At 34.6% G+C, this 26,605-nt stretch overlaps 2 protein-coding genes across 4 annotated transcripts in view; one reads left to right on the plus strand and one right to left on the minus strand.

The window, feature by feature from the left end:
- The window catches only part of ple (tyrosine hydroxylase ple), a 536,948-nt gene that overhangs the window by 3,912 nt on the left and 506,431 nt on the right, over positions 1–26,605 (plus strand). The window lies entirely within an intron of this gene.
- Positions 1–26,605, minus strand: part of LOC136848172 (neural-cadherin-like) — a 210,513-nt gene that overhangs the window by 3,889 nt on the left and 180,019 nt on the right. For 2 of the 3 annotated variants that reach the window (XM_067120464.1, XM_067120465.1), the window contains exons 3-13: positions 14,908–15,051; positions 13,271–13,386; positions 11,574–11,738; positions 9,701–9,838; positions 9,196–9,342; positions 8,564–8,837; positions 4,097–6,369; positions 2,532–3,447; positions 2,155–2,344; positions 1,579–1,814; positions 1,180–1,386 (exon numbers count right to left, since the gene is read on the minus strand). In XM_067120464.1, the coding sequence (XP_066976565.1) occupies positions 1,180–1,386; positions 1,579–1,814; positions 2,155–2,344; positions 2,532–3,447; positions 4,097–6,369; positions 8,564–8,837; positions 9,196–9,342; positions 9,701–9,838; positions 11,574–11,738; positions 13,271–13,386; positions 14,908–15,051 (4,806 nt within the window). Of the gene's footprint in view, positions 1–1,179; positions 1,387–1,578; positions 1,815–2,154; positions 2,345–2,531; positions 3,448–4,096; positions 6,370–8,563; positions 8,838–9,195; positions 9,343–9,700; positions 9,839–11,573; positions 11,739–13,270; positions 13,387–14,907; positions 15,052–26,605 lie in introns of those variants that run through there. The other variant, XM_067120467.1, reaches the window with a different exon arrangement.

Raw genomic sequence — 26,605 nt, forward strand, 5'->3', positions numbered from 1 at the left:
TACTTGAAATTATAGTCATTATGATGCGAAATTCCACATTGATAGTAGGGTCAGAAATCATTCCCATTTTATATTTTTCTGAGATGAACCTTGTGTGACATGGGTGATAAAATTGGCAGATAAGAGAACTTGTATCTTATTTAGTTGATTTCATTGATATAGCTATTACCAGAATCGCCATTATTGACTTTACGAGGAAGACAGTTTCGTAGGTTTACTCTGATGGAGATTGGCAGCATAATCTGAGCCAAGTCTTTCCATAATGAGTATCTAGCACGAAGTCAAGAGGCATCAATAATAAAGTTCAGCAAGCCCCGGGGTCTACATTAAGCTTGAAGCCCATCAACTCGTAGGCAAAAATGCTACTGATATGAGAAACAAAGAAAATCAACGATTCTGACACTTCTGCGTTCAACATGCAGTTTTGCTAGTCTGATAATATTAATAGAAAATAGTGAATATTTGAGTTGTATGATTTTAATATCGGACGCACTGTCAACAAGCAGGTTGCCCGGGCATAATGAAATATTTGGACTTGTTGGTCGTTGCTACAGCAGGGTAGGCAGTGATTAGTAATAACTACACTTGGTACTCATGCTATATATTAGAAAGGTACAATATTGTTCATTTTCTGTACGCCTAGAAATGTGCTTCTCTGAAAAATAAATCTAAACTGTTATGCACAGAGTTTGGGATTGATTAACAGTGTCCTAGTATAATGTGCTATAGGAGGATAGAAGTATTGTTTAATCTAAAATGGAGCATTCCCTTTTTGTTCACCTGATGAGGCTGAATTATTAATCATAAAACTTTTTACTTTGTCTTCTTGCGAAAAGCAGCATACTGTTCAAAAGATACAAGTATATTTATCTGTCAGTTTTATCTACTTAGTGATATTATTGTTCAGATAACCTCAGGAAGATATGTAAAAATCTTCTTACACATCCCTGTTCAGAACAGGTAGATTTCAGATAGAGTTTATATAACCCCTGTCTATGTAGAAATGGAAAAAGGATAATCTAAGCCTAACAGCTTGTATATATGCAGTACAAAAAACCATTGCAAAAATTTATATTACATATTTTGCTACAAAGAACAGCCGTCTTCACGATGTATAAACTATCCTACATAATAGAGGTTATAAAAATCCATGAGAATTTCCATTTATTGTTAAAGTACCTTGTACGATTCTGGGTATGAAGTTGCCACCATTCGTTACAACATTAGGTGCAGGAAGGGCTGTCAAGTCAAGAATAGTCACTTCTCCCTCTCCATCTCCTTTCTCTTTGTACTTTACTGTGGTTTCTTGTTTCATGTTTGAAGTATTATCTTTGGGTGACCGTTGCCGTTTGCGTCGAAGACAGAAAATAATTACAAATACCAGGGCTGCCAAAGATAATACAAAAAAATGATCGTGATTTAATCAGCTGTATTCATTGCAACCATGACACTTTTTGACCACAAGTATAAATAGATTAATAAATGTCAAAGGAATCCTTCAGATTTGTTGCTGTGTGTACTTTTGCGAAGGCACATAAACTGAACCTTGCATTTGTATCCTGTTTTGCATGTACTTACCAAAGATTATTATCACACAGACAACGACGGCAGCTAGCGCAGGCATGCTTGGATTCAAGGTACTGATATCTTGAGTCAGCTCACAATTGGGCCCTGTATACCCATGTGAGCATTGGCATATGTAAGATGGCTGTAAATTGTGGCAGATACCTCCATTCTTACATGGACTAGAAAGGCACTCATCATGGTCGAGACAAACACGATTGTCTTTAGAGAGCAATGTACCTTCTGGACAGCTGTAAAATAAAAGGAAGGACTAGTTTTTGTTTTCTCCTAGAAATATGTGTAGTTTAAGTGCAATGAGAATTTTGCATTAAAGAATTATATATTTCTTAAAACTGGAATGGCATATATTTAGTATTATTTTGATATAGTTCTTATTTCGTTGTTTGATAGTTAACTGTATTTCTGAGGGAAAATTATTGATGCTAATGTTGATTAGAATTCAGCATGGTTCCAAACACATAAGTAGTATGGTCTTTTAAAACAGTCTAAATGTCGTGATTTTCTTAAACATTAAAACATGTCAAATATCGTGTTTAACACAAATGTGGTTAAATACATTTGGAAACTTACCCACATTCATGTTTCATCCAGAGGTCTTTGCAGATCAGGGGTGCAATACACGTTATGTTAAGGCACTGACTAGGAGAAGTACATTCTGAACTGATGTTATGAATCACAGTTGCCTGAGCCCACTGGGTACCACTTAGGCTTGGGGGTAAGGGTAGTGTTTTCCCTTCTAGTCGAAGATCGTCAATACACCCTGGACATTGGTAAACAGTCTTATTAGTCTCATTTGAAACACAATATGAAAAGAAATTTTTCGAATTACAAGATATCCATTCAAATTCTTGTAATGTGTAAATTTTGCAATGTTGCTCATTTAAATTACACTTGATATGAGATCGAAGCAATGTATGATTATAGAAAATAAATCTAGCATGAGTTACCAAATTTATAATCGTTATGCACCGTAAAGATGTTGACATTTGAGTACTCGGCTTGGCCACCAGCAAACACTCCCTCTTGCTTATCAATATCCATGAACATGTGGCCAAAGAATTTGGAAGTTTCGTTGTATTTTCGTCCTTCTCCACCATCTAGAGCAATAATAGCGACTGACCCATATCGCAAAATTTTCACATCATGCCACTCTCCGTTGTTCACAAATATTGAGGAAAGGCACAAGACTTCTTCTGTCAGGCTAACACTATCCAGATTATAACGAAACTGTAAATGACTGTCCTGGATCTCGAGAATCCCATACTCTTGTTCAAGGAGGTCTGATATCCGAAAAAGTTCACCATTCTCCTCCCATGTTCGAAATCTTAACTGGAAACTTGTATGAAAGGGATTGGGCTTAAACGATAAAGAATATTTGATATATGAGTTTTCCTCAAAATAAGAGGGAACGGTTGATTCGTCACAATAAAGCCCTGTCCAGCCAGGATGACACAGGCACACAGGTTCATGAATGGAACCGTCACAAATTCCATTTGTTCCGCAGCCTACCACCGTAGCATTATTATTGCACAGTTTTGTAAATTGAGAGCACCCTGCTTCACTGTTTCTCTGTAGACCTGGATGAGCAAAGTCATAAAACTGACTATTCATTATAAGGTTTTTAATGCAGCCCTGGAAAGGTTTCCCGGCAGGGACGTTGTTGTTATTTCTGAACATTGTTTTGAAAAATGTTGTGTGAGCTAAGCCACCTACTTGTAACGGGGTATTGATATTGAGGTACTCATTAAATGGAGGAAGTCTGCCACGAGACTGGCACACAGAAAAGTCAGCAGCCTCTTCCATATTGCTCTCTGTTTCTGAAAGCTTTACATCCATGCAGTAGTCAAGGTCTAACCTCGCTTCCTGAAAATTGGTCATCTAATGAATTATTTCCTTAACTATGGGTTGCGTTTATCATGTCTCAGAATAACTTACAATTTTGATGCAGAAAAACAATCGTAATCAGAAGTATGATATTAAATTACAAAAATATGCTTCATGAACATAGACAAAATTTTCCATTGTTTAAATCTTACATTTATGTCTAGTAACCTATCATGTGGATTTCGTTATAGCTAACCTGTTTATAACTGTTTTCATCAATATCTTACACAAGAAAAACCACAGGCACACAGTGAAATAAGCCTGTCAATATCTTTGCATTAATATGTAAATTCCTTATTCTATGTTCAGCTGTGACCAGATGATAGTGTTGTATAAAATTTCCCTTAGCAAGATACTGAAAGAAAATAAATGTGTCCATGTTAAAAGGTAAAATGATTTTGGGAAAGTCAAAATAGCTTTAGGTATCATATTAAGTGGCTCATTGGGAGTAAAGAATATCGTAAAATAATAGGTGTTAAAAATGAGGACATGTAAGATTCAAAGAAAAGTTAAGTGTTGAATTATAAGAGCAAATGTGCAATGATTTTTCATAAAAAGTAAAAATTACCAATTGTTATAGTTAAAACCATGTTATCTGTAAGCTACCTTCAAATTATCCTCATTTTACCTCTTTATCCCAGAAGATGTCTGCTCTGTGCCATCTTCCATCATTTAGAGGTTCAGAGTTATTAACTCCAAGGAGCAAAGTTCCAGATCCAAAGTTTATCAGAAGCCTAAGTTTTCCATTCACAATTTCCAATGCTATAAAATCTGTAACAAAATTTTTGTTCTTTTCTGGTGATAGCAGTGGGCCATTGTAAAATATTAGGCCCTCAGGATCTGTTGTCAAAAACTCAACACTCAAATGAGAACTTTCACAAGTTTGTAGTGGAGGCAACCAAACAAAACCATTTCCACTGAAAGTTCTGCTTAACATTTGGCACCTTGGTCCATCATACCCATCAGGACACAGACAGTATACACTAGATTCTTCCTCGATACATTGACCATTATTATAACATGGATTTGGACGGCATGATTCTTCGGTAGAAAAGTCTCTAGCACCACAGACGCACTCAGGGATTACTTTTGTTTGCAAACCGACAAAAGAAGTACTATTAGCATCTATCAAATGGTGAGGTTTAAGTACTTCAAGTTTACTGGTGCACGACCCATCACAATGAAGATTTTCATAAAAACACTCATTAATGCCCACCATGATGATGTTCAAACTTAGTCTCCTCTCTATTTCTTTTTTATGCATCAGGAGAAGTCCATTTATCTCAACTGAACTGAGGTACTCGGAATCAAATACTGAGAAAAATACGTCTGTCACAGGTGGTTTGCTTTGCTTTAACTGAATACTAAACAGATGGACATCATTTAAACTAACTCCCAGTATTTCAGCTAAATTTTCCTTAAAATTATCTGCAACACTTTTCATGTATTCTCTTTTTCTATAGTTCCATTTACCAATAAATTCTGTTTCACCTATACCTTGAATGCGAATAGATCCAGCATTTTGGATAGCTGTATCATCAATATGCTTCACTTTCACTGTCACTTTAGCTTCTATATTAGACTGAAGATGCCTGTTATCATGAACATTAAATTTAAGATGGTATGAAGTTTCACTAGCTGCATACTTCAGTGTTAGCATTCCAGTTTCTTCATCAAGACGAAAGTTAGGGTGAGGATGCCTGACCCATGTAAACTTCTTATCTTCAACATCCCAGTCGTCAGGATCCCAGACATAAACATTTCCTATTTGAGTGTCGTGTGCTCTGCCCTTGTAACTATAAAAAAGAACGTCTTTTGTCCCACTTTTCATTATGTTATCGTTGTCATCACCAATAATAACAGTTATTGTAGAGGTGCCAATCATTGGTGGTTCACCAGAGTCCGCAACAACAATAGGAACATAGTATTCTTTTTGAACTTCTCGATCAAATTCTCTGAGGGAAGAGATAACGGCCATACCTTTTCCATCTGCTCCATCCGGAACACTGTCAACTTTAAAGGAAGACTTTATTTCATTTGAGGCCTCAGAACTAAGACTAAAATGAAAAGGAGGACCATTGTTTTTCAACGGGTCATCTGCGTCTGTTGCTAGAATTTCTGCAAACTTCCTTGGAGGGGTATTCTCTGGTAAAACTGGCTGGTAACTACTTGAAACTTTTGGAGCATTGTCGTTCACGTCCAACACAGAGACTGTCAGTGTAGCCGTAGATGTCCTTGCAGGGAAGCCGTCATCAACTGCTAATACCTTGACTACATGCTTAGGATTAGCTTCCCTGTCTAAAGCCCTCTGTACAGTAACCAGTCCAGACTCATCAATATGAAAATGTCTGTGCTTATCAGATAAGCGTTCTATTAAATAAGAAATCTTACTTTTTCCGCCCTTGTCAAAGTCTCTTGCTTTGATTTGTACTATATTCTTACCAACCTGAACGTTTTCTAAAACCTGGACTTCAGAAGTATGTCTGATGAAGTGTGGGTTGTTATCATTGATGTCTTTTAGTCTCACCTTCACCCAAGATTTTGCAGTGTGGTAGCTCTCAGGAAAATCGTCATCTCCTGTATCACTGACCTGGATCTGAAACCTAAAGCCATGAGCTTGGCGGGGGTCCTCAAAGTCTAAAGGCTTCACGACAACAAGTGACCCTGTACCATCATCATTTGTCAACATTTCAAATTTATCTGCACCATACCCTGAAGAATCGATCACTTTGTAGGCAAATGTATTATTTTCATCCTCGTCGTAGACAGTTACAGTAAGAATTGGTTCTGTAGGTAGGCTGAGGCTGTCGGTCTCATCAGTTTCTATAACCCACTCGTCTTTTGTAAACCTTGGCGGCCTGTCATTGATGTCTTGTACCTGGATACTCACTGTTCCAGTGCCTGTGAACATTGTACAGGAAAACAGTAGCGAGGACAATAACTGATCATTCATCTTACATTCAGCTAGTCAGTAAAAACATTAACTAAAACAACATATTAGGGAAAGTGAATGCCTTGTACATATAAATAATCTTTTATCATTGTTGTTAGCTACAAATAATATTCATGTGGAGGCTTCTCACTGTGCCTGTATATATATATATATATATATATATATATATATATATATATATATATATATATATATATATATATATATATAGATACATATACATATACATATATGTATATATTACATAAATATATACATACATATATATATATACACACGCACACAACTTCCCATCTGTAAAACTACCTATATTCAAATATTTTACAAACAAAATAATTAATGTATGAATACATATACATACGGGAATATTTTAATTCAGCATTTTTTCTAGATGGGAGCAAATTTTTATTCTTAGAGACATCTTCCCTACCACGTCAAAAAAAAAAACCAGCATCGTAGATTACTGTTTCCTTTTAGTTACAAGAATGCAACTTTTGAATTATAATGATGTTTTTACATAGATGAAGATATCCTGCGATCGTGTGATCTTTAATTTAATGGGAAGAACGTCTGTAGCTGACAGTTATCTTTAATTCAATGATGAGACAGAATGATCTTAAATTTGATTAGGATTTAATTGCAAAAAGATGGAAGGGAAGGTAAAGTAAAACTATAAAATAATCTCTCCCAGGTGTTGATTAATGAAGACTACTCTCCATTAAGAATAACTTAATTAATTAAAGTTATCAGTGCAAGTCCATTTCATATATACTAAAAAGTCAAAGAGAAGATATATATATATATATATATATATATATATATATATATATATATATATATATATATAATGTGCATATAATACATACACACACACACACACACACACACACACACATATATATATATATATATATATATATATATATATGTGTGTGTGTGTGTGTGTGTGTGTGTGTTTTTTTTCTGTTACCTCTAATGCTACTACTACTGCCACTATTATAACCACTACATACCATGATAATAATAGAATGATAGTAACTTCTCAATTAAATATGGCATAAAAAATTCTTTTAGTATGTAGTACAGAAGGTGTGAAGCTATATCAACAACCTTCAATAAAATCACAATTTATTAATCAAAAGCGAAAAAATTGCAAAGTTAGCGTGCAGAATCTGTCAAACTTCGTCACATTTTTATCTATAAAGAGAAATGTAAATGGTGAAAATTGAAGGCTGGATAACAAGGAAAGAACTAAATTTTATGTTTACTATGAATGAATCACAGACTGAATGATAAAATGTAGAAATTTTAATGGCGTTTATATTTTTAAGCCAGATTAATTAAAATTACTTCTTGAAACATTTGTCTTTCTAAATATACAGTATATTTATTTTACGTTGTTGCCGCTGTTGCTTTTAGTTAATGGAATAGGGTTTTCTGGGAATGATAATTATAATACAAAAATTCATAGGTAGGAAACTAGTAAACAGATACATATATGCATTCTCAACGTTTGTTAAATATATATATATATATATATATATATATATATATATATATATATATATATATATATATATATATATATATAATATATATATATATATACACACACACATATATATATAATATATATATCGTTTAATATCCAATTCACTCTAACTTGGGAATAACATACAACGAAGGGTAATAAGCAATTATTTGCCACCAGGGAAATTCGAACTCCCGGCTGGTTGGGAACCGACGTTTTACATTGACGATTTTTACCACTGACCTATCAAGAGAGGGTATACAGTAAGTTGATACCGACTCTGTCGAATTCAGTTTTTTTTTTTTTTTTTTTTTACTTGGAAGCGATATCCGCCCCCCCTCCACCAAGATGGCCGGTTGGTACGTTTGTTACACCTAGCTATTAATGAATTTTTGTCACATTGGCCGTGATATGACATATATATATATATATATATATATATATATATATATATATATATATATATATATATATATATATATATATATATATATATATATATATATATATATATACGTATGTATGTACGCATGTACTAGTGTGCTGGTGAAAATTTAATTTAGAATAATAATAATAATAAAATAATAATAATAATAATAATACTGTATTACCTTTCAAACCCCCTCCATCCATAGCCACGACCTGAATAGTGTAACTCGAAGTCTTCTCTCGGTCTAGGCAACAAACAGCTGTCCTGACGACCCCCGTCTCAGGCTCTATCATGAAGATGGGTTTTGCCGTGACCTCGTGAATGACGTTCTTCTCTATGGAATAAGACAGCTGGGCATTTGTGCCCTCTTTGGGGTCGTCATAGTCGTCGGCCGCCATCGCGATGACCTCCTGGCCGTAACTTCCGTTTTCGGTGATGTTGCCATAATATAGCTCCTGCAAAATGTAAAGGGGATCTATCTCGATCTTCTCCGAGAAGTCGAGTGGCAGTATGATCAAGCTGACATGTCGGAATGTTGAGCAGCGAGCGGCATTATTTTTAAGGGTGAAAATAGTTCTATATATTATTATTTCTATAAAATTTCTCTTTATTAATTTTTGTTCAAAAGGAGATATCATTCCTTTAGATCAAAACTAACAGACCATTCACAAACTTCCGTTGGGGTGATATGCCTGTTTATTAAATTAGAAAAAAGAGAAAATAAGATAAATAACAAATAGACAAAGAGTAAAAGCAACTGGAAAAGAAACTGAAAATACCCATCAATAAAAGTGAGTTATGGCCTTCGTTTACCTCTGAAAAAACCGGTGGGTTATCGTTAATATCCTTCAGGTTGACAACTATTTCGCTGTAGCCCACTAGACCCGTACCTCCTTCGTCTTGGGCAAAGACAGTGAGACCCCAGCTGGGTCTTCCTCCGGGGTAGTCTCTGTCCAGAGGCTGAAACAACGATCGTTTAGTAAATGACTGACCCTTTTCGTATAGACCATAGGACATTAAAATTTTCAGTTGGTTAGGTTACTCAATGTGATGCAGGAATTAGCTTATAGCGTGCAAATTGGTGGGTATGTACACTAAAATTTAGCAAGATCATTATCTCCATGCATTTTCATATATAATTCCTAGCTTTACAATATCTACTATATCATCAAAAAACATAGACGCGCACACACGTATATAATTATATATATATATATATATATATATATATATATATATATATATATATATATATATATATATATATATATATATATATATTGCGTGTATGTGCGTTTGTAAATGATACCGAACAAACCTTCCTGACGAAGACTTCTCCGGTGGAAGGGACGATGTGGAAATGAGAATTTTCCGGATTTTCCACGTCAATGCCCTGACCGGAGAGGGAGAAAACAACGTTCTGTGGCCGATCATAATCACCGTCCGTAACTGTCACCTGCGAGATTAATTAGCATAAGAAAAAAAAGTTGAGAAGAATATAATGAGGAAAAATCAAATACCATATAAGGAAAGAATTTGAAAAAACATTAAGTATACAAAAAAGAATAAAACGGATGTTTTCGATGCTAATCTTCGTCTAATGATTGAAGCTTATTTTTCTTATGAGATATTCCCGAGTATCTGACCATATGAATAGTGCAGTATGTTGGCAGCAATAAGTATAAGAACTGAGGGGCGATTTAAATGCCTCAAGCTCATGCTATTAAAGATTGGCAGAGAGAGAGAGAGAGAGAGAGAGAGAGAGAGAGAGAGAGAGAGAGAGAGAGAGAGAGAGAGAGAGAGAGAGAGAGAGAGAACTAAAAGATGAATCAAAGCGTGCTCGATATCGTAATGGCAGGTAATTGGAATAATTTCATTTTCTCTAAAATTTTAGGATCATGCATTCAGTTTTTATATTTACTTCTAAACGATTTTTCCAGTCTGATTAGTGGTTGAAATTTAAATTATGTAAAAAGGTTAATTATGCCTCAAGTCTGAAAAAAATTATTTCAACCTCACCTCACATTAATTAAACACTTTTAAATACCTTCTGGTCTTTGTTGGCATCAGGGATGTATGTTTAACGTTATACAGCGATGACAAATTAATTATATTTTGGGTAGTTATATTGAAGCGATATATTGTTTGGTTCTATACACTGATGCCTAGTCAATAATTTTCTGGATTTTATAGTGAAGCGACATATTATTTGGTTCTATGCAGCGGTAACAAATCAGTTGTTCTCTAGATATTTAGGATGGAGCGAAATATAGTTTTAATTACTACGTTTGAATTCTGTAAATGTACCAAGAGTCATTTGAGCTGACATAATTTGAAAACGTTATTGTCTTCGGGTTATTTTCATTATTGCTTCTTGAACACACGCTTGTTCCGAGCAATCCGAGCGATTGCCGTACTGGGGGCCGTGGGAAACAGGAAGACAGGATGGGTCATTATTTTACGAAATCGTCATTTCTTACTTAAAATCAACTAGTCGGAAAGGAAGAAACATAACTATAACTTAACCTACCGTTACTTAGAAGGGGGCCTCAAATCAAATCATTGACTAGCTAGAGAACAAGAAGAGGGCCCCTGACTCAAATCATTGAGAAGCCAGAGAAAAAGAAGTGGGCCCGTGACTCAAATCATTGATAGCCAGAGAAAAAAGAAGAGGGCCTCTGACTCAAATTACTGACTAGCCAGAGAAAAAGAAGAGGGCCTCTTACTCAAATCTATGTTAGCCAGAGAAAAAGAAGCGGGCCTCTTACTCAAATTATTGACTAGCCAGAGAAAAAGTATAGGCCTCTGACTCAAACCATTACTAGCCATAGAAAAAGAAGAGTGCCTCTGACTCAAATCATTGACTAGCAGAGAAAATGAAGAGGGCATCTGCCTGAAATCATTGATAGCAAGAGAGAAAGAAGAGGGTCTCTGACTCAAATCATTGAGTAGCCAGTGAAAAAGAAAGGGTATCTGACTCAAATCACTGAGTAGCCAGGTAAAAAGAAGAGGGCCGCTGACTAACCAGAGAAAATGAAGAGGGCATCTAACTCAAATGGTTGACTAGTCAAAGGAAAATCCAACCTTACCTCTTTTAACTTAAACATAGAGCAGGGTTTCGACACTTCCCCGTCACCAGTTAAGTACCAAGTAATTGGAAGCAACCAAAATTGAATCAAGTTTATTCTTACCGTCAGAATGTGTTTGGGCAAACCTTTGTCGACTTCTTCCGTGATACGCGTCTCGTACAGATGTCGGTCGAAGAGCGGAGGGTTGTCGTTCACGTCCAGAACGTGAATGATGAGCCGGGTGTCACTTTCATGTCTTCCGTCCGACACGAGGAGGCCAAGGTCGTACTGTCCCAAGGAAAGTTTCAATAATGAATGGAAAGCTTATGCATGCATGTATGAGTGAAATTAGCAGTAATGCGTTGTTTTACAGTAGTTGTGAAATTTTATTCCTTGTTTATTGAACAATAAACATCAGATTTCGTATCTTCCCATACGCAAATAATTCACTGCATCACGTACATTTTATATCTAACAAAGATACAGTTGCAGTTTTGCACTGAAGTTTTACAAACTTCGTGTTTTTAAGTTTCTAATGATTATAAAACAGTAGTGCAAAATCCTTGAAAGTATATAAAAAATTCTTGAGCGAAAATTCACTAAGAAATGCAAGTATTTATAATGAATCGTCACAAATATTCCATAAAATGAAGTTGCTAGTAAATATTTTCATGACGTATAGAAAATTCCAGTAGCAAATTATTCAGTAGCCATTTGCGTGTCATGCCAGAATTTTGAAACTTTTTTTTTTTTCACATTTGGCTTCTGAACAAATTACAATCATAAAACGTAAGTATAGTTTTCAGTAACACAAATATTCCCCCTGCCTGTAAATCAAGTGAAATATTCACGTTGATTTACCTTGCCTACGCTTTGCTGTGAAGAACCAAGTATCAAATTTGTGAGTAAACATTTTCTTGTGCCACAAGAATGTCGAAATACGCACATCCTACATATGAAGGAGTAAATATAGCTCACTGAAGCAAAAGAATAGCTGCCAGTTATACAATTTGCGTCCAAATATTTAGATAAGAGAAACGAAGGGTTTTATCGCATTGGGAGGCAACGTAAGACATTTTGATTAGGGGTCACTTCAGGTCAAAGTCGTCCATGCTCTTATGTAGATGACCAACAAACATAGCGGAATGCGATGATTCCTACCGTTGGGTAGGGCTAATGATGAGAATATTGATGATAATGTTGAGAAAAAAAGGATGACTATTGATAATAGGAGTTCCAGCTTCGAGGTTGTATAATCTTGTACCTGACGTCCCTGCCTCCCTGATATGTATCATAAACTTCACGGAACTTCTGCATTTGGGAGATTCCACAGATATGAAAACTGGAGTCCCGTCACGCGATGCTGTTTTCATTTCTGGATTATCGATTGCTCGAAGTGTCTCTTAAAAAACAGGCTGGCTTAGATGAGGGAATTACGTCCACGTCAAAATTGAGTCTATTTATGCTCTGCATCCTAGAACGAACTCTTTCTCTGATGCTGTTGGAAATTATAAGGAATAATTGTTTCCTTTAAAATAAAGCAGTCGTGTCCTGCTTCGGAGATGTATATTAAGATGATTGTGACCTACATCGGACCATTAAGCGGTATACGATAGATTACTTATAAGATAAAAGCAATTAAATGTAGTATATATAATGAAATGATAAAGTTTCACGTTACTCCTCAAAGGGGTTTTAATACACACTCACACACACACACACACACACACACACACACACACACACATATATATATATATATATATATATATATATATATATTATATATAAATACACATATGCATATACATAATACGTACTTTTCTTCTCGTTTCGTAGTCGAGTGGCTGCGTCAGGTATAACTCTCCAGACAGTTTCCCGATGGCGAACGTTTTTTCCTCGTTTCCTTCGATAATTTCATAATGCATTCGCGATACTGGAATGGAAATAGATAACAAATAACATTAAAGGCAAGTGCCAATATAGATAAGCGCATCGATTGAAATAAATGTTTATTGCATCGCATAAATATCAATGTGCTGAATGTATAATTAAAATATGCATAAATGGTTTTTAGTCATATGAAAATGATTGCGTTGGATATGCAATTACGTGTACCGTAAAATAAAACAAATGAAAAAAGTACTGGTAGAAATATTCAGTATTTACCCCGCTGGCTGGTATTCACGAGTATAAAAGCGGTAATATTATTGTCTCTTACAGGCCCTCACGCGAACAAATTTCTGGCATTTTTAGCACCTAGCTGCTCAGCACTGCGCCAATTATCCAATATTGTCACGAAATACAATTTGGCCGTGTTCATTGTGTCACACGGCCACGAACAAAAGCGACCACAGTTTTGTCACCACTAATGTTTTCCTGATGCAAATTTCTGTGAGGTTGCTAAAAATGAGGCAGAAAACATCCTCGTGTAAGATTATGATAAATACGTCTCCTAAACTGCGCACGAGTAGTTAGCCCAAATCCATGATCAAGGCTTAAGTTTCACGAAACGAGGAACTATTATTGTGGAGCCTTTTCACGTGTTTAGCTATGTACCCCCCTCCCATAAAAAGGACTGCGTAGATATCAGGGAAAACATAAGATGAGAAAGAACAGGAAAAAGTCGAGGGTTAAGGGGAAGAGCCACCAGACCAATCTATAAGTGTAGGAACTGGTGGTCCTCCAGTACAATTTGTCGTTTTGTTCCCCAACCAAAATGTTACTATATAATTATAAGGATCTGAATTTCCTGGAAGCGTTATAAGGTAGTGAAATTTACTCTAGTTTCCGAGGTAAGGTACCTGTTCGAAGTTACACTCATGTAGATTTGCATTATTCTGTTTTCAAGCAAGCAAAAATACAGCAAGGGAGGTGGAAAACATATATGAATGGCAAATATTAAAAGGGGAAAGGCTGCTGTGTTAGTCAGAGAAAATAGAAAGCAAATATCGGTGTTAGTGCAGTAAGCGCAAATGCATTTAAATTTTAACGACTTTTGACATTTTTTTCTAATTTTTTCTGCGATTTATATTAATGTATATATCACATACTAAATATTTTTCCGTATTTTGTGATACATGAGTAAACTGAAATCAGCCACTTTAATTTCTCCGGTGGAAAGAGCTCCTCTTACGAGTAGAGATTAAAATCGGAATGCATTGGTATCTGAATGAGTGCGCGTGGATACTTTGTTAATGAATGCAAACAGCAAACGTAAACTCATTTACATATATACAAATGGAAAATCTTCAACAGTGTTTCACAGTGACAGGATGCGGCATATAACTGAAAATAAACAGATGTCCTGAGAAGCCCCACCCCTACTCCGCCCCTTTTGAGGTACCCCTCTCTTTCAATCCCCCTCCCTGCCCACCAAGAAAAAGAAATATATATAAATGAATATGAAGGAACCAAAACCACACGGCCACCCAAGCAGTCATACCAATGCTGTTACCTTCATCGAGGTCGTTGGCTGTTAGGGTGAGTAGAGTCTGATTCACGGCCTGGTCCTCCAAGAGCTCGACCTCGTAGAGCGACTGCTCGAAGAACGGAGGGTGGTCGTTCTTGTCTGCCAAACCGATGCGCAGGAACTTTGTCACTGTGAAGAATATGAAAGAAAGTTGACGTGGATACCAAAACCAGAGATTAAATATGCCTATCAAAATATTTTCTCCTAAGATTCTAAAACCAAATTTAAGGATCTAAGATCTAAGTATTCATTCATGGAAAAAAGAGAGGAAATGGTGATGATTCACTGATAACTTCAAATATAAACCTCCTATCATGATCACTGTAAGTTCGCCACTGAACTGAAGCTGCGTTAAAAGGCTATAAAAAACAGGTATATAGATTATCGCCGGTAACCCTTATGAGCAAGCAAGACAAATGGTTGTTTCAAAGTGTAATGAAATCATCAGTGTAATCTCACTAATAAAGACTTTTCTGGAGTGAGATTACTGCATGTCTCAGGAATTAAGAAGTGAGATTTATATTATTAATAAACCTTTTTTTCGAGTAAGATTACTCCCTGCCTTAAGATCTAAAAAACTAAGACTTAATACCACAGCAACGGAGCAATTTGGGAGTGACACTTCGTGGTTTAAGGTGCAGAAAATAAACAGGATAAACTCATAATTTTTCATCGAGGTGTAGGGAAATCAAAATAAACACTTGACAAAGGAGTATTTTTCCTTGAGATTAATCCAGTCTCCACTGTACAGGATTCCATTTTTTTTTACCAATACACAGATAATCCAAAAATCCTTATTACCAATAAAGCCTATATGTATAGCTGCTTAAAATGAGGTAGAGTCTTAGAAGTGAACTGTACTGTATTGTCATGTTACGAGTACGCAAATTTTCGATAGCCTACAAAGTTTACAAATGTTACTAAAGTATATTTTTCATGCAAAGCTTAGAAGAAGGAATATTCACAGTAAAAAGATTATGTGGTTATGTAAAAAAAAAAAAGAAAGTTTACTTAGAAATCATATTTTCTTCTGAACAGTGGGACTGTGAAGTTAAAAACTATAATGTTTATCTTTTTTATTATTTTAATGTCGGTACAGAGCATGCACTAGAAACCCCACACATGAAGGAATTAGGTGATTTTCTCACAAAAAAAAGAGAGAGACGAGAATGTCATCAATTTTATTTCATGAAGTAAAAAGTGAGGGTGTTGTTGGTCTTCGGAGAAAGGCTCATCGTCATCCGTTATTTAGTGGACATTTTCTCCCACCAACAAGTTCACAATATTTCATAAAAGCTCCTTTGTCTTGGTGTATATTATATTTGTGTCATAAGCCTCAATCTCTTCCTGGAGTTGCTGTGACTGTGTTGTACAGTATGCAGCAAAACTCGTGCTACTTTTTTATTTTTGTGCTGGACAAGCGCTGTTCTTAAGTTGCTACTTAGTATTAAATCTTATAGTTTATTTTGTAAACGTGTATGTATGAGGAAAAGTTGGTCACTTGTTGTGTAGAATCTTATCATTGAAATGTATTGGATCGTGAAAAACAAAAACATTTCATGCTACAATAATATCTCGGAACGAAAACTAAATATGTTAGAGTAGCATCAATCCCACCGTGACCCCCTTGAGTGTGGAACCGTCAGTCTAGATACAGTGAAACTGTGAAAGAGGACGTCGCGATGGAGTTAAAAAAAAAAAAGTTAGACAGAGCATAGTCTACAGTAATGATAAAAATTGATGCACTTTGGATATGAATTCAAAGTTATTACGTCTTTTCGCTTTTGTAGTTTTGTGTATAAAGCAAATGTTAGTCAGGATCATGATTTCGATACTTGCAATAAATTATTACCTATGTAGCCAAGGCTACATCGGTATAGTCTACCGAGGGGTTTCTTCTGTTTGAAGGAAAAAAAAAATAAATAGATGAATAAATAAGCGAGGTGGAGAGTAATCGTCGCTATTAGAAATACAGTTAATTCCAACTTTTCATTATTTTACTCTTCCTTTATTAATGGAAGACTATAATCAGGTCGGACATTATCAGCCACACCTGCTGTGTGCAGATTCTGCAGAATGACAGTAACAATGTATTATAAATAATAATAATAATAATAATAATAATAATAATAATAATAATAATGTGGCCCTGGAGTCTAGACCTATGCCATTGACTTTATAACATACTAGGCTATATTTCAGATAGCAACAGTATATTATAGTTGCGTCGAATCTTTGTAGTTTATAGTGGGTGTCTGTAAGACCATAAAGCAGGATTTGTGAAATTCCTCCACAGTCTTGGTGTGGTATATTTCCGTCATTATTTTCTTTATGTAGGCCTATAGGCTTAATAAGAATGATTTCGAGAAGCGCGAAGTGCACTTGGCCTGCGGATAAGGCGAGGCGAGGCAAACAGCCATTTAAACAGTTGAAGTCTGGTTAGACCACGCCAACAACTACGAGTACATCTCCGATACATTCATTACGTTAAATACATTACTATGGTGGTTTTAAAGTCTAATTCATTAAGTATTTACGTCTTTTCATATTTACCATAATTAAAAATTACTGTTGATATTTTTTTTTTAACGATCTAGCCGATATTTTGATAGAAAATATAGCACTGATACTTTAATACCATGCTTAGTGAACTGTATCTTTTTTGAGCGAAATTGTAAATTGTGTCGTTGTTGCAACTTGGCGTCATTAGAAATGTGAAGGTAAAAGTTGCCAGTTAGTGACTCTCGAACGAAAATGACTGAAATCGGGTCACATGAGTTTTGCTGCATGCTGTACAACAGAAGCAGTTATTAAATGGATTGACCTGACGTACTGGTTGTTTTTAATCCAAAAAGAGCATCCAATAATTGTAGGAGATTTCCTCCACCAAGAGGTTCACACATGCACTGGAAAAGATTGTATATGCATCTTTGCCATTTTCACTTTTTAGTGGAGCTGTGTCCAAGATTTGACACATGTATGTTCGTTTATATATATATATATATATATATATATATATATATATATATATATATATATATATATATATATGTATGTATATATACATACACGGAGATATATGTGTCTGTACGGTATGTGTGTATATATATGTATATGTGTGTGTGCTTGTGTGTATGTACAGTTTGTGTATGACCAGCGATAGAAGGTAATTGAGAAATAAAATGCACGAGATAATACTTTGCTGCCACGATAATTCCTATGCTAACCCGTGACCTTTGGTGTATGTTCGCCATGTAAAATAAAAAAAGAAAATCAGTCGCGCAGTGGAAAGAACCAAAGCTTAAAATATTTTCCATTTTCGTGCTTGCTCTCATAAAAGAGAAAAAACTGCCTTTTTCCAATGAATAATCACTGAAGCCTGGGAGCTTGAAAGAATGCCTGAATTCATGAGGGCCGAAGGTAAAACCAAGGAAGGAGTGGTTAAACACAAAGGACTGTCGCTTTCACTCATTGGCCACAATAGAACACGACGTCTTATTACCGGCAAAACGAGGCGTCTTATTACCAATAGAAAACGACGTCTTATTAACAACAGAAAACGACTGGTAATAAGGATGCCACATGTGGCTTGCGTGTAGTTGAAGGGAGGAGTGATTGGCACGCGAGAAGGAACGCTTTAAATATGATTGATTGATATGAGAGAGAGGTTGCTCATATTTTGGTTTTCCGTGCTACACCCATTCTGGAAAGAGACGTAAGAGTTTGCAATGTAATTCAGAGGTTTTTCTACATAAATTTAATATATTATGTCAGAAGCCTTGAAATTACGATTAATAGTTGATGCTGATTACAACGTAGCATCAGATAGCCACTTGGATGTGGATGAACTTGTTTGATGTATATAAATTAATACTAAAATGAAACGGGGAAACAACAGCGGCAGTATGAATTATCATAAACGCATGGCTCAAGAAACAAACAAAACAGTCACGAATAACGATATTAATTATAGCACAAATTATAAACATTGTAAATATATTTTTTAGAATCAACCATTGGGCACTGTGCGTTAAATTAATAATACCTGTGTACTTTAATTATACGGTTATAGCAAGCGTAAATCTATCGACATTTTGAATTCATTTCATAATGCATATGAAATTAATTCAAAATAGTAACAAAGAAATCCTTTTACTCGTAGAGAGAAACTTATTACAAACTCAGGTTATGAATCCAGAAGCTGCGAAAATGTTAAGAAATTAAACGACTGACATATTTATGCTTTCATCTCTCTCTCTCTCTCTCTCTCTCTCTCTCTCTCTCTCTCTCTCTCTCTCTCTCTCTCTCTCTCTCTTTACAGACACACACTCGTATTTATAGTTTATAGTCTCTCATTCTTTTACTGTAAATTGCTTACCATGCTTCTATGTTTTTTGAGTTATTTCGATTTGTTTTCTGGACGGAAAGTCACTCTTTCAGCCAGTGATCCTCCCTGAGAACTTAATCAGAATCAGCGAGAACATTCCATGGGAACCTCTTACTGCCTAATTCATACAAGGATAGCCACAAGATGGAGAACTTATTCGAAAATGTTATGAAAACAAAGACTTACATTAGTAAAGAGGCCACCCATAGTACGCATCTACCCAGATTAGGTTCTTTCTGTTTATTCTTTTAATTTCCAGTCACACGTATGCGTAATCATTTTACATTCTATTCTGAAGCAGGACAGAATAGACAAGCACCATAACGAGTCAGAGAAGAAATTTTGTGAAAGAGAGGAAAATAAAAGAAAGTCTCATTTTAATCAGAACAGGAAAGAAGCGGTCAAGCGCATTTGCATTTCCATAAGACCACTCATAGTGATATTCATATTGATGGTCCCATGGCGTGTTTAGTCAATATTTTTCCTCGAAAGGGGGAGTTCCACATCTTTTTTGCTTCCGGGGATAAAAAAGTTGACTCTATATCATATACCCCGTCCATTGTTCAACAATTTAACGGCCTCAATCATTTCAGCATTTCATGCCTCAGCAATTTAACATCCGCATCATAGGTTACATTATTACGTTATGTACAGAGCAGAATAAGAATTTTGAATTTCAGCCAAAATAAGATAACTGCTCACGCATGTTTTGCAGTTCTTGGAAGGTCTTTTTTTTAATGGAAATCTCTAAAGCCTTGTTCAAATCAGGTTTGAAACTGAAAGGATATTAATTCAATTCCGCTACTCTCTCTCTCTCTCTCTCTCTCTCTCTCTCTCTCTCTCTCTCTCTCTCTCTCTCTCTCTCTCTCTCTCTCTCAAAAACAGAGCTGTGAATCAGTATATATGTTAATATTTAAACTTGCCACTGATGATTGCATATTCTTTGATTATGGTCTCTCTCTCTCTCTCTCTCTCTCTCTCTCTCTCTCCTGGAAGGGATCAAATCCAAATTATTCACCACTGATACAATCCGTGTGACTCGTTTAAGGCAGCATCTTCCAACGAAAATTAATTTCCATGATGACTAATGGAACAATTGATTCACTGATTAACGGTTATGTGGCGAAGCATCATTGATAACCAGAGACGCTGATATCATCGTTCATAGTTGTCAGATTGAATGAGATGTCGAGTAGGCTTGATCAGTGCTCGCATCGACGATTACATCAGGCGCTTGCTGGAGCAGTCGTATTTTCAGAATTACTTTTTAAGAAACTTGTTCTTATCAGGATTCATCTTAGTTTCATAACTGAGACAGAAAGAGAGAGACAGAAAGGTCAGCAAAATGATTTGCTAAGTAGTTAGTAATCGTTGATACTGATATAACCCAGATTGTGAGAGAGAGAGATATATATAGAGAGTAAAAGAGAGACAGAGAGAGCATTATTTGTCAAAGACGCTGACAGTAAATGCATTGGTGGCGATGATTTCGTTTACATGTGATTGTGGTGTCCTATTGCGGCTGTGTGGCTGTATGAGAGAGAAAGAGAGTGGGAATGATTTCACTAGTATTATTTTCTGACAAGTAGACAGATATAACATGCACATAATAACGTAGTAATATTCTGTCAGCAATTCATGCATTTAAATCCCTTCTCTCGAGAGAATAATAACATTATGGTCTTATGGGGAATAGTACAGCATTTTTTAAAGAGAATCATTAACTTTGTTACTTGGTTACTTTGACAGAATAACCGTATAACAAATTAACACATACCATTATGTATATATATATATATATATATATATATATATATATATATATATATATATATATATGTGTATATATATACATACATACCAGTTTTTTTATAATTTCTTCTGCCATTTTCTTATGGACTCAATTATTAAAGCAAAAGTAAGCCACGAATATCGAATAAAACTCAAAGCCGTAAGGAATTCTGTATGATAGCATTTTTTCTGGCCAGGATTCAAGAGAGCTGAGTGGATGAAATCAATATTATCCATGTTTCAACCAAAATATGCATAGGTTTGAATCTAGCCAGGCAGATGAACTTTCATATAATTCCTTTGGTTTTAAGCTACTCCAAGAGAAAGCGAATTCCACAGTAACGAGGTATGTTTTTGCCTCATATACGGAGTATATGTATATATTTGTATATATACACATACATGTATATGTGTGTATATATATATGGTACGTATATATATATATATATATATATATATATATATATATATATATATATATATACATATATATATATATATATATATATATATATATATATATATATATATATATATATATATATATATATATAAGGCAAAAACAGACCTCATTAACGTGGAATTCACTTTCTCTCGGGAGCAGTTTAAAACCGAAGGAATAATAATAATAATAATAATGAAACCTAATGCTGCTCCCTGTTACTTCATCATCAATTTTAGAGATCACCTTTTCGATAAAAATCAGTTCAGTTTCCTTTCAGTCTAAAATTTCTTTCAAGAAATCAGACGAAGAAGAAGGAAAAGAAGATGAAAATCCAATACCACACTATACTACCTAACCAGCAGTTTACCTGACGAAAAAGACGCAAAACATTGCATACGAACGTAAACCTGTTTCGTTAACATGAAAAATATGGGTTTGATTTAATGTCGATTATTTGGCCATGACCGAATTCACAATAACAGTCTATCAATAGGTTTCTTGGTAAGAGGTAGTCTGAGAACTATGGCTGCTTCATGTAACTGTGATTCCTCTTTCGAAAATATATATCTTTTATACTGAAGGGCGCATTACACGTAATCTTTTCGAACAGAAATGTTTTGTTTCTTATGATGGAAATATACACACACGCAGACACATATATTTATATATATGTATATATACAGTATATATATATATATATATATATATATATATATATATATATATATACATATATATATATATATATATATATATATATATATATACATATATATATATATAAATTATATGCATGTTTCCATTAAAAGAAACAAGACATTTCTGTTCGAAAAGATTACGTGTCATGCACCCTTCAATATAAAAGATATTATTATTATTATTATTATTATTATTATTATTATTATTATTATTATTATTATTATTATTATTATTATTATTATTATTATTTCCTTCGAGGCTGACATTTGCTAAGAGTTGTCCACTGATGCTGCCATTCTTTTCAACAAACCATGCTTAAAAGTGGGTCTGATCCCTTCATATTATTATTATTATTATTATTATTATTATTATTATTATTATTATTATTATTATTATTATTGTTATTATTATTATTATTATTGTATAAAGACCTCTTAACTTCTCAGTTTCCCAATGCTTCTTTGGATCTGCTTACTTCGCAAAGCACTTGATTTACGTGGGATTCGAATCCCCACATTAACTTAGAGTAAGGTTGTCGTAACTCGCAACTGAAAGGTCAGAGCTCCTTTACACATTTCCCGTTCTGAGCCAATGCTTAATAAAAAAAAAAGTGAGCATAGCGAGAACTAATGTGCTATTAGTATCTTAATACTATATATAATTGTTTTACTTGAATAAGACCAGTAGATTCTCTGTATTATTATTATTATTATTATTATTATTATTATTATTATTATTATTATTATTATTATTATGAGTCTTGAAATGGAGAAACTAATCCACAATTATGCACGGATACATATATTTAAAAATAAATCTACATAGAGCTTTGGGGAATCTGTTCGATTCCCCTTTTCAGTCACGAAAGCTCTCTGTAGAAACATATGTACCCATACATAACTATGGATTTGTTTCTCCATTATTATTATTATTATTATTATTTGAAAAATGAAAGTTTAATTGGAAAAGCTAAAGAAAACTATAATTTTATTCAGTGGATTATCTAGCAGTAGGTAAAAAAGAAAACGATACTTCTTCGTATAAACGGTGAGATTCTAAGCAGTCTCTATTTATGTCGGTGAACAGAACTTACCCATCATTAGTTTATTTTGGTATTTCAGTTATTCTAATAGTTATCTTCACAATAATAACTGCACACCTCCTCCCTTAGCTTCTTTCTCATGGCCCATACCTTGGCTTGAAAATATTAAAATTTTCCTTTATAAAGCTCTGTTATCTGTGAGTATATCAAGCCTTTATTCATTTAGAATTAGAACTGTTTATTTTTATTTATTACCAAAGTCATTATTTGATTCACTAAGAAAGAGCGGAGTGTTTTATTCCAATGGAAATTTCCTTCTCATACATTGCAATATTGCAATCGACCAGTAAGGATCAATAAATTTTTGCTATAAGGAAACTTTGCAGTATCATGTATTTTTCATTTTCTTATTTTTAACGCGCTTCATGAAGGAAAATTCTAATATCACTTAGAAGTCCAATTTTAGTTATAAAATAACATATATTCAATAACTCTGATAACCAGTCTTCAAGAACTGTAATTCAAATTTTTATTCCAATTATTGATGGAAAGTTTACTTGTATCTTTCCAAACAGGAATGATAAAAAAGAAATATTGAGAAAATTTTATGTTTTTGTTATTCCTTATAGTTTCCCGTCCATCTACAATATTTATATATCTTTTTTTATTTGTTTCTTTAGCCGGTTGTTTGCCTGTACCTTCTAACTCCAGAGTGTGCAAATTAATAGTTATTTTCATGAAGTTCTGTGATTTGTTAAGCTACATTAAAACAGTCAACTTTTGTTTATTCATTTTTCATTATTTATTCAAAGTTTTATTTAATGCAGTTTCATATTGTAAGTTCGATGAAGAAAATTGATCATGTTGAAATTCACTGTTAAACTTAATTTGCATATAAACCTACACTCGCTTAGCGAGACCCGTATGTACCACTTATCAGATCCTATTTTCTTCATAAACGGTTTTATACAAGACGGCATTACCAAAATTGCATGAAACTGAAAAAAATTGAAATAAAAACAAAGATATAGAACTCTTAAGAGCAGCTATTAACATTCCTTAATATTCTGTGAAAATTCACTTGTAGCTTGAACGTAAAATGACTATTTATAGTTAGTTGTGCAACGACGTAAAATATGAGGCTCCATCCAATAGCCTGAGTCTTGTGTGCGACTTGAATTTTGAGTGCCTTAGGAGTTAATCTCATGCCTGTGTGGGAAAGATATTCGCCTGTGCTGTTGGAGATAAAAAGAAGTCAGTTGGACTGATGTTTACTGAGAAAAGAGCCGGAAGGAGTCTCACCGTAATCATAGAAAGATGGGAAAAGGGGGAGGGAAATGTGTGTGTGTATATACTATATATATATATATATATATATATATATATATATATATATATATATATATATATATATATATATATATATATATATATATATATATATATATATGTGTGTGTGTGTGTATGTATATTACAAGGACACATATTTATAGCCACATAAAATATACACAAGTAAACGTCTGCCAACGCTCGAACAAAGGCACACACACACCCATATATATATATATATATATATATATATATATATATATATATATATATATATATATATATATATATATATATATATATATGGAGCTGTGTCTAAGTGGTACAGTGCTCGGATCACGTTTTTATCTGGGCCTGTGTATAGTTCCTAGCCTATTGCCAGCCGCTTCACCTAGTGTGGGCTGGAGTCATGACATTTGCATGGGTCTAACAACCAAAAGGCAGTACATTTCTGATGTCACGCCATCGAAAGGAGAAAAAAGTTATAGTGAGATAAAGCCTAGGTATTAAATTTTGTGTTGTTTTTGAGTACTTAGCTCGCATCGAAAGTGGTCATTGATTTAATATTCAAACTTTTACAAAGATACCATTTCTCTACATAATTACTCATAGTTTGCAACCATATATCAATGCGTTGTTGGCAACAATTTATCAGTGCGTTGCAATTTAAGAAGCCAAAAGGTTATGCATGCAGAAGAACAAAAAAAGAATATTCTCAGAAAAGAATGAACGAATCTTTTTAGACGACGTAAGAAAGAGACATCATTAAGTGCCGATGGTGTGGCCCTAATCGATGCCCTAAGCTCCGACAAAAGACCTGTTCGCGTTAGTCCGGAATTTTGACGTGGCACTATTCGCGTAACTAAATGCAAATGACAGAGTGGGAAATCGTTCAATGAATGTACAGCATGCGACCATGTGAGACATTTCCTTCGCAATTTTTTTCTGCTTTAAAATAGTTTTCTCTTCATTTGTACGCGTACTTATCTTCTCACTTCTCATTTTCATCGTCACCATTTCTTTATTTTCTCTTACCTTACAAAATGCTCCTTTTAACCTCTTAATTCTCCTTTTGTTCCTCTTTCTTCTCTTCCTCTATCCCTTTTTCTAATTGTCTTCTGGTTCCTTTTGTTCCCTACCTCCTTTTTCGTACTCATCCTATTTTTACCCTTTCCTATTCCCCCTCCTCATCCCGATCATTTTTCTTTCTCTTCCCCCCTTTCTAGTCTCCTTTCTACTTCCTCTACTCCTCCACTAAGACATCATCTCTTTTTCTATTCTCCTTCCTCCTCTCCCTTCTGTACTGCTTCTCTGTTTCTCCCTATCGTGCTCCTCAGTATTTTCGTCTTCAACTGCTCTTCTGTCTTCCTCTTCTCCTACCCACCTTCTCCTCTTCTTTCCTCTTCCTCCTATGCCTCTTTCTCTTTGTTTTCCCCTCAGGGCCTCATAGCATTTTCCAGGAATTTCTTCTTTATTTAAGATCACTTCCTCCTTTCCATGATAGCTTAAGCTCCTCAGTTACTTACGCCTGGATTGTGATCACATGCCTTGAACTTCAGTGATAATTTATTGTATTACACTTTCGTTGCAGGTCCCTCGTGTTTTTTTTATAATTGCTTATGTTTTTTTTTCTTTTTGCTGATTTATTGTGTGTGTGCGTTCTTTTTTTGCGTATTACCGTTTTATTTACTTTAAGCTGGCTGGTTAAATAATTGGCATTCTCTTTACCTGTTTGATAACGATAATACTTACAATTATAATAATATGAAATCTGCCAAGCACATGTATATGAAGAATATGTCTTTAATACAAGCCACGTGGATTTTTTAACAGATTGGTTAAATCCCAGTTTTTAGATGCGTTTACTGCAATAAGCCATTATTATAAACGGGAATTATATGAGGAAAATCTGACATTTCCACGTGGGATTAACTCCTGCAGTTGAGGTCAGAGTTCTTCAGGGCACTGGGGTTTCCGGCAAACTCGGATT

Source organism: Macrobrachium rosenbergii, chromosome 18, assembly GCF_040412425.1.
Source record: "Macrobrachium rosenbergii isolate ZJJX-2024 chromosome 18, ASM4041242v1, whole genome shotgun sequence".
Lineage (NCBI taxonomy): Eukaryota > Metazoa > Arthropoda > Malacostraca > Decapoda > Palaemonidae > Macrobrachium > Macrobrachium rosenbergii.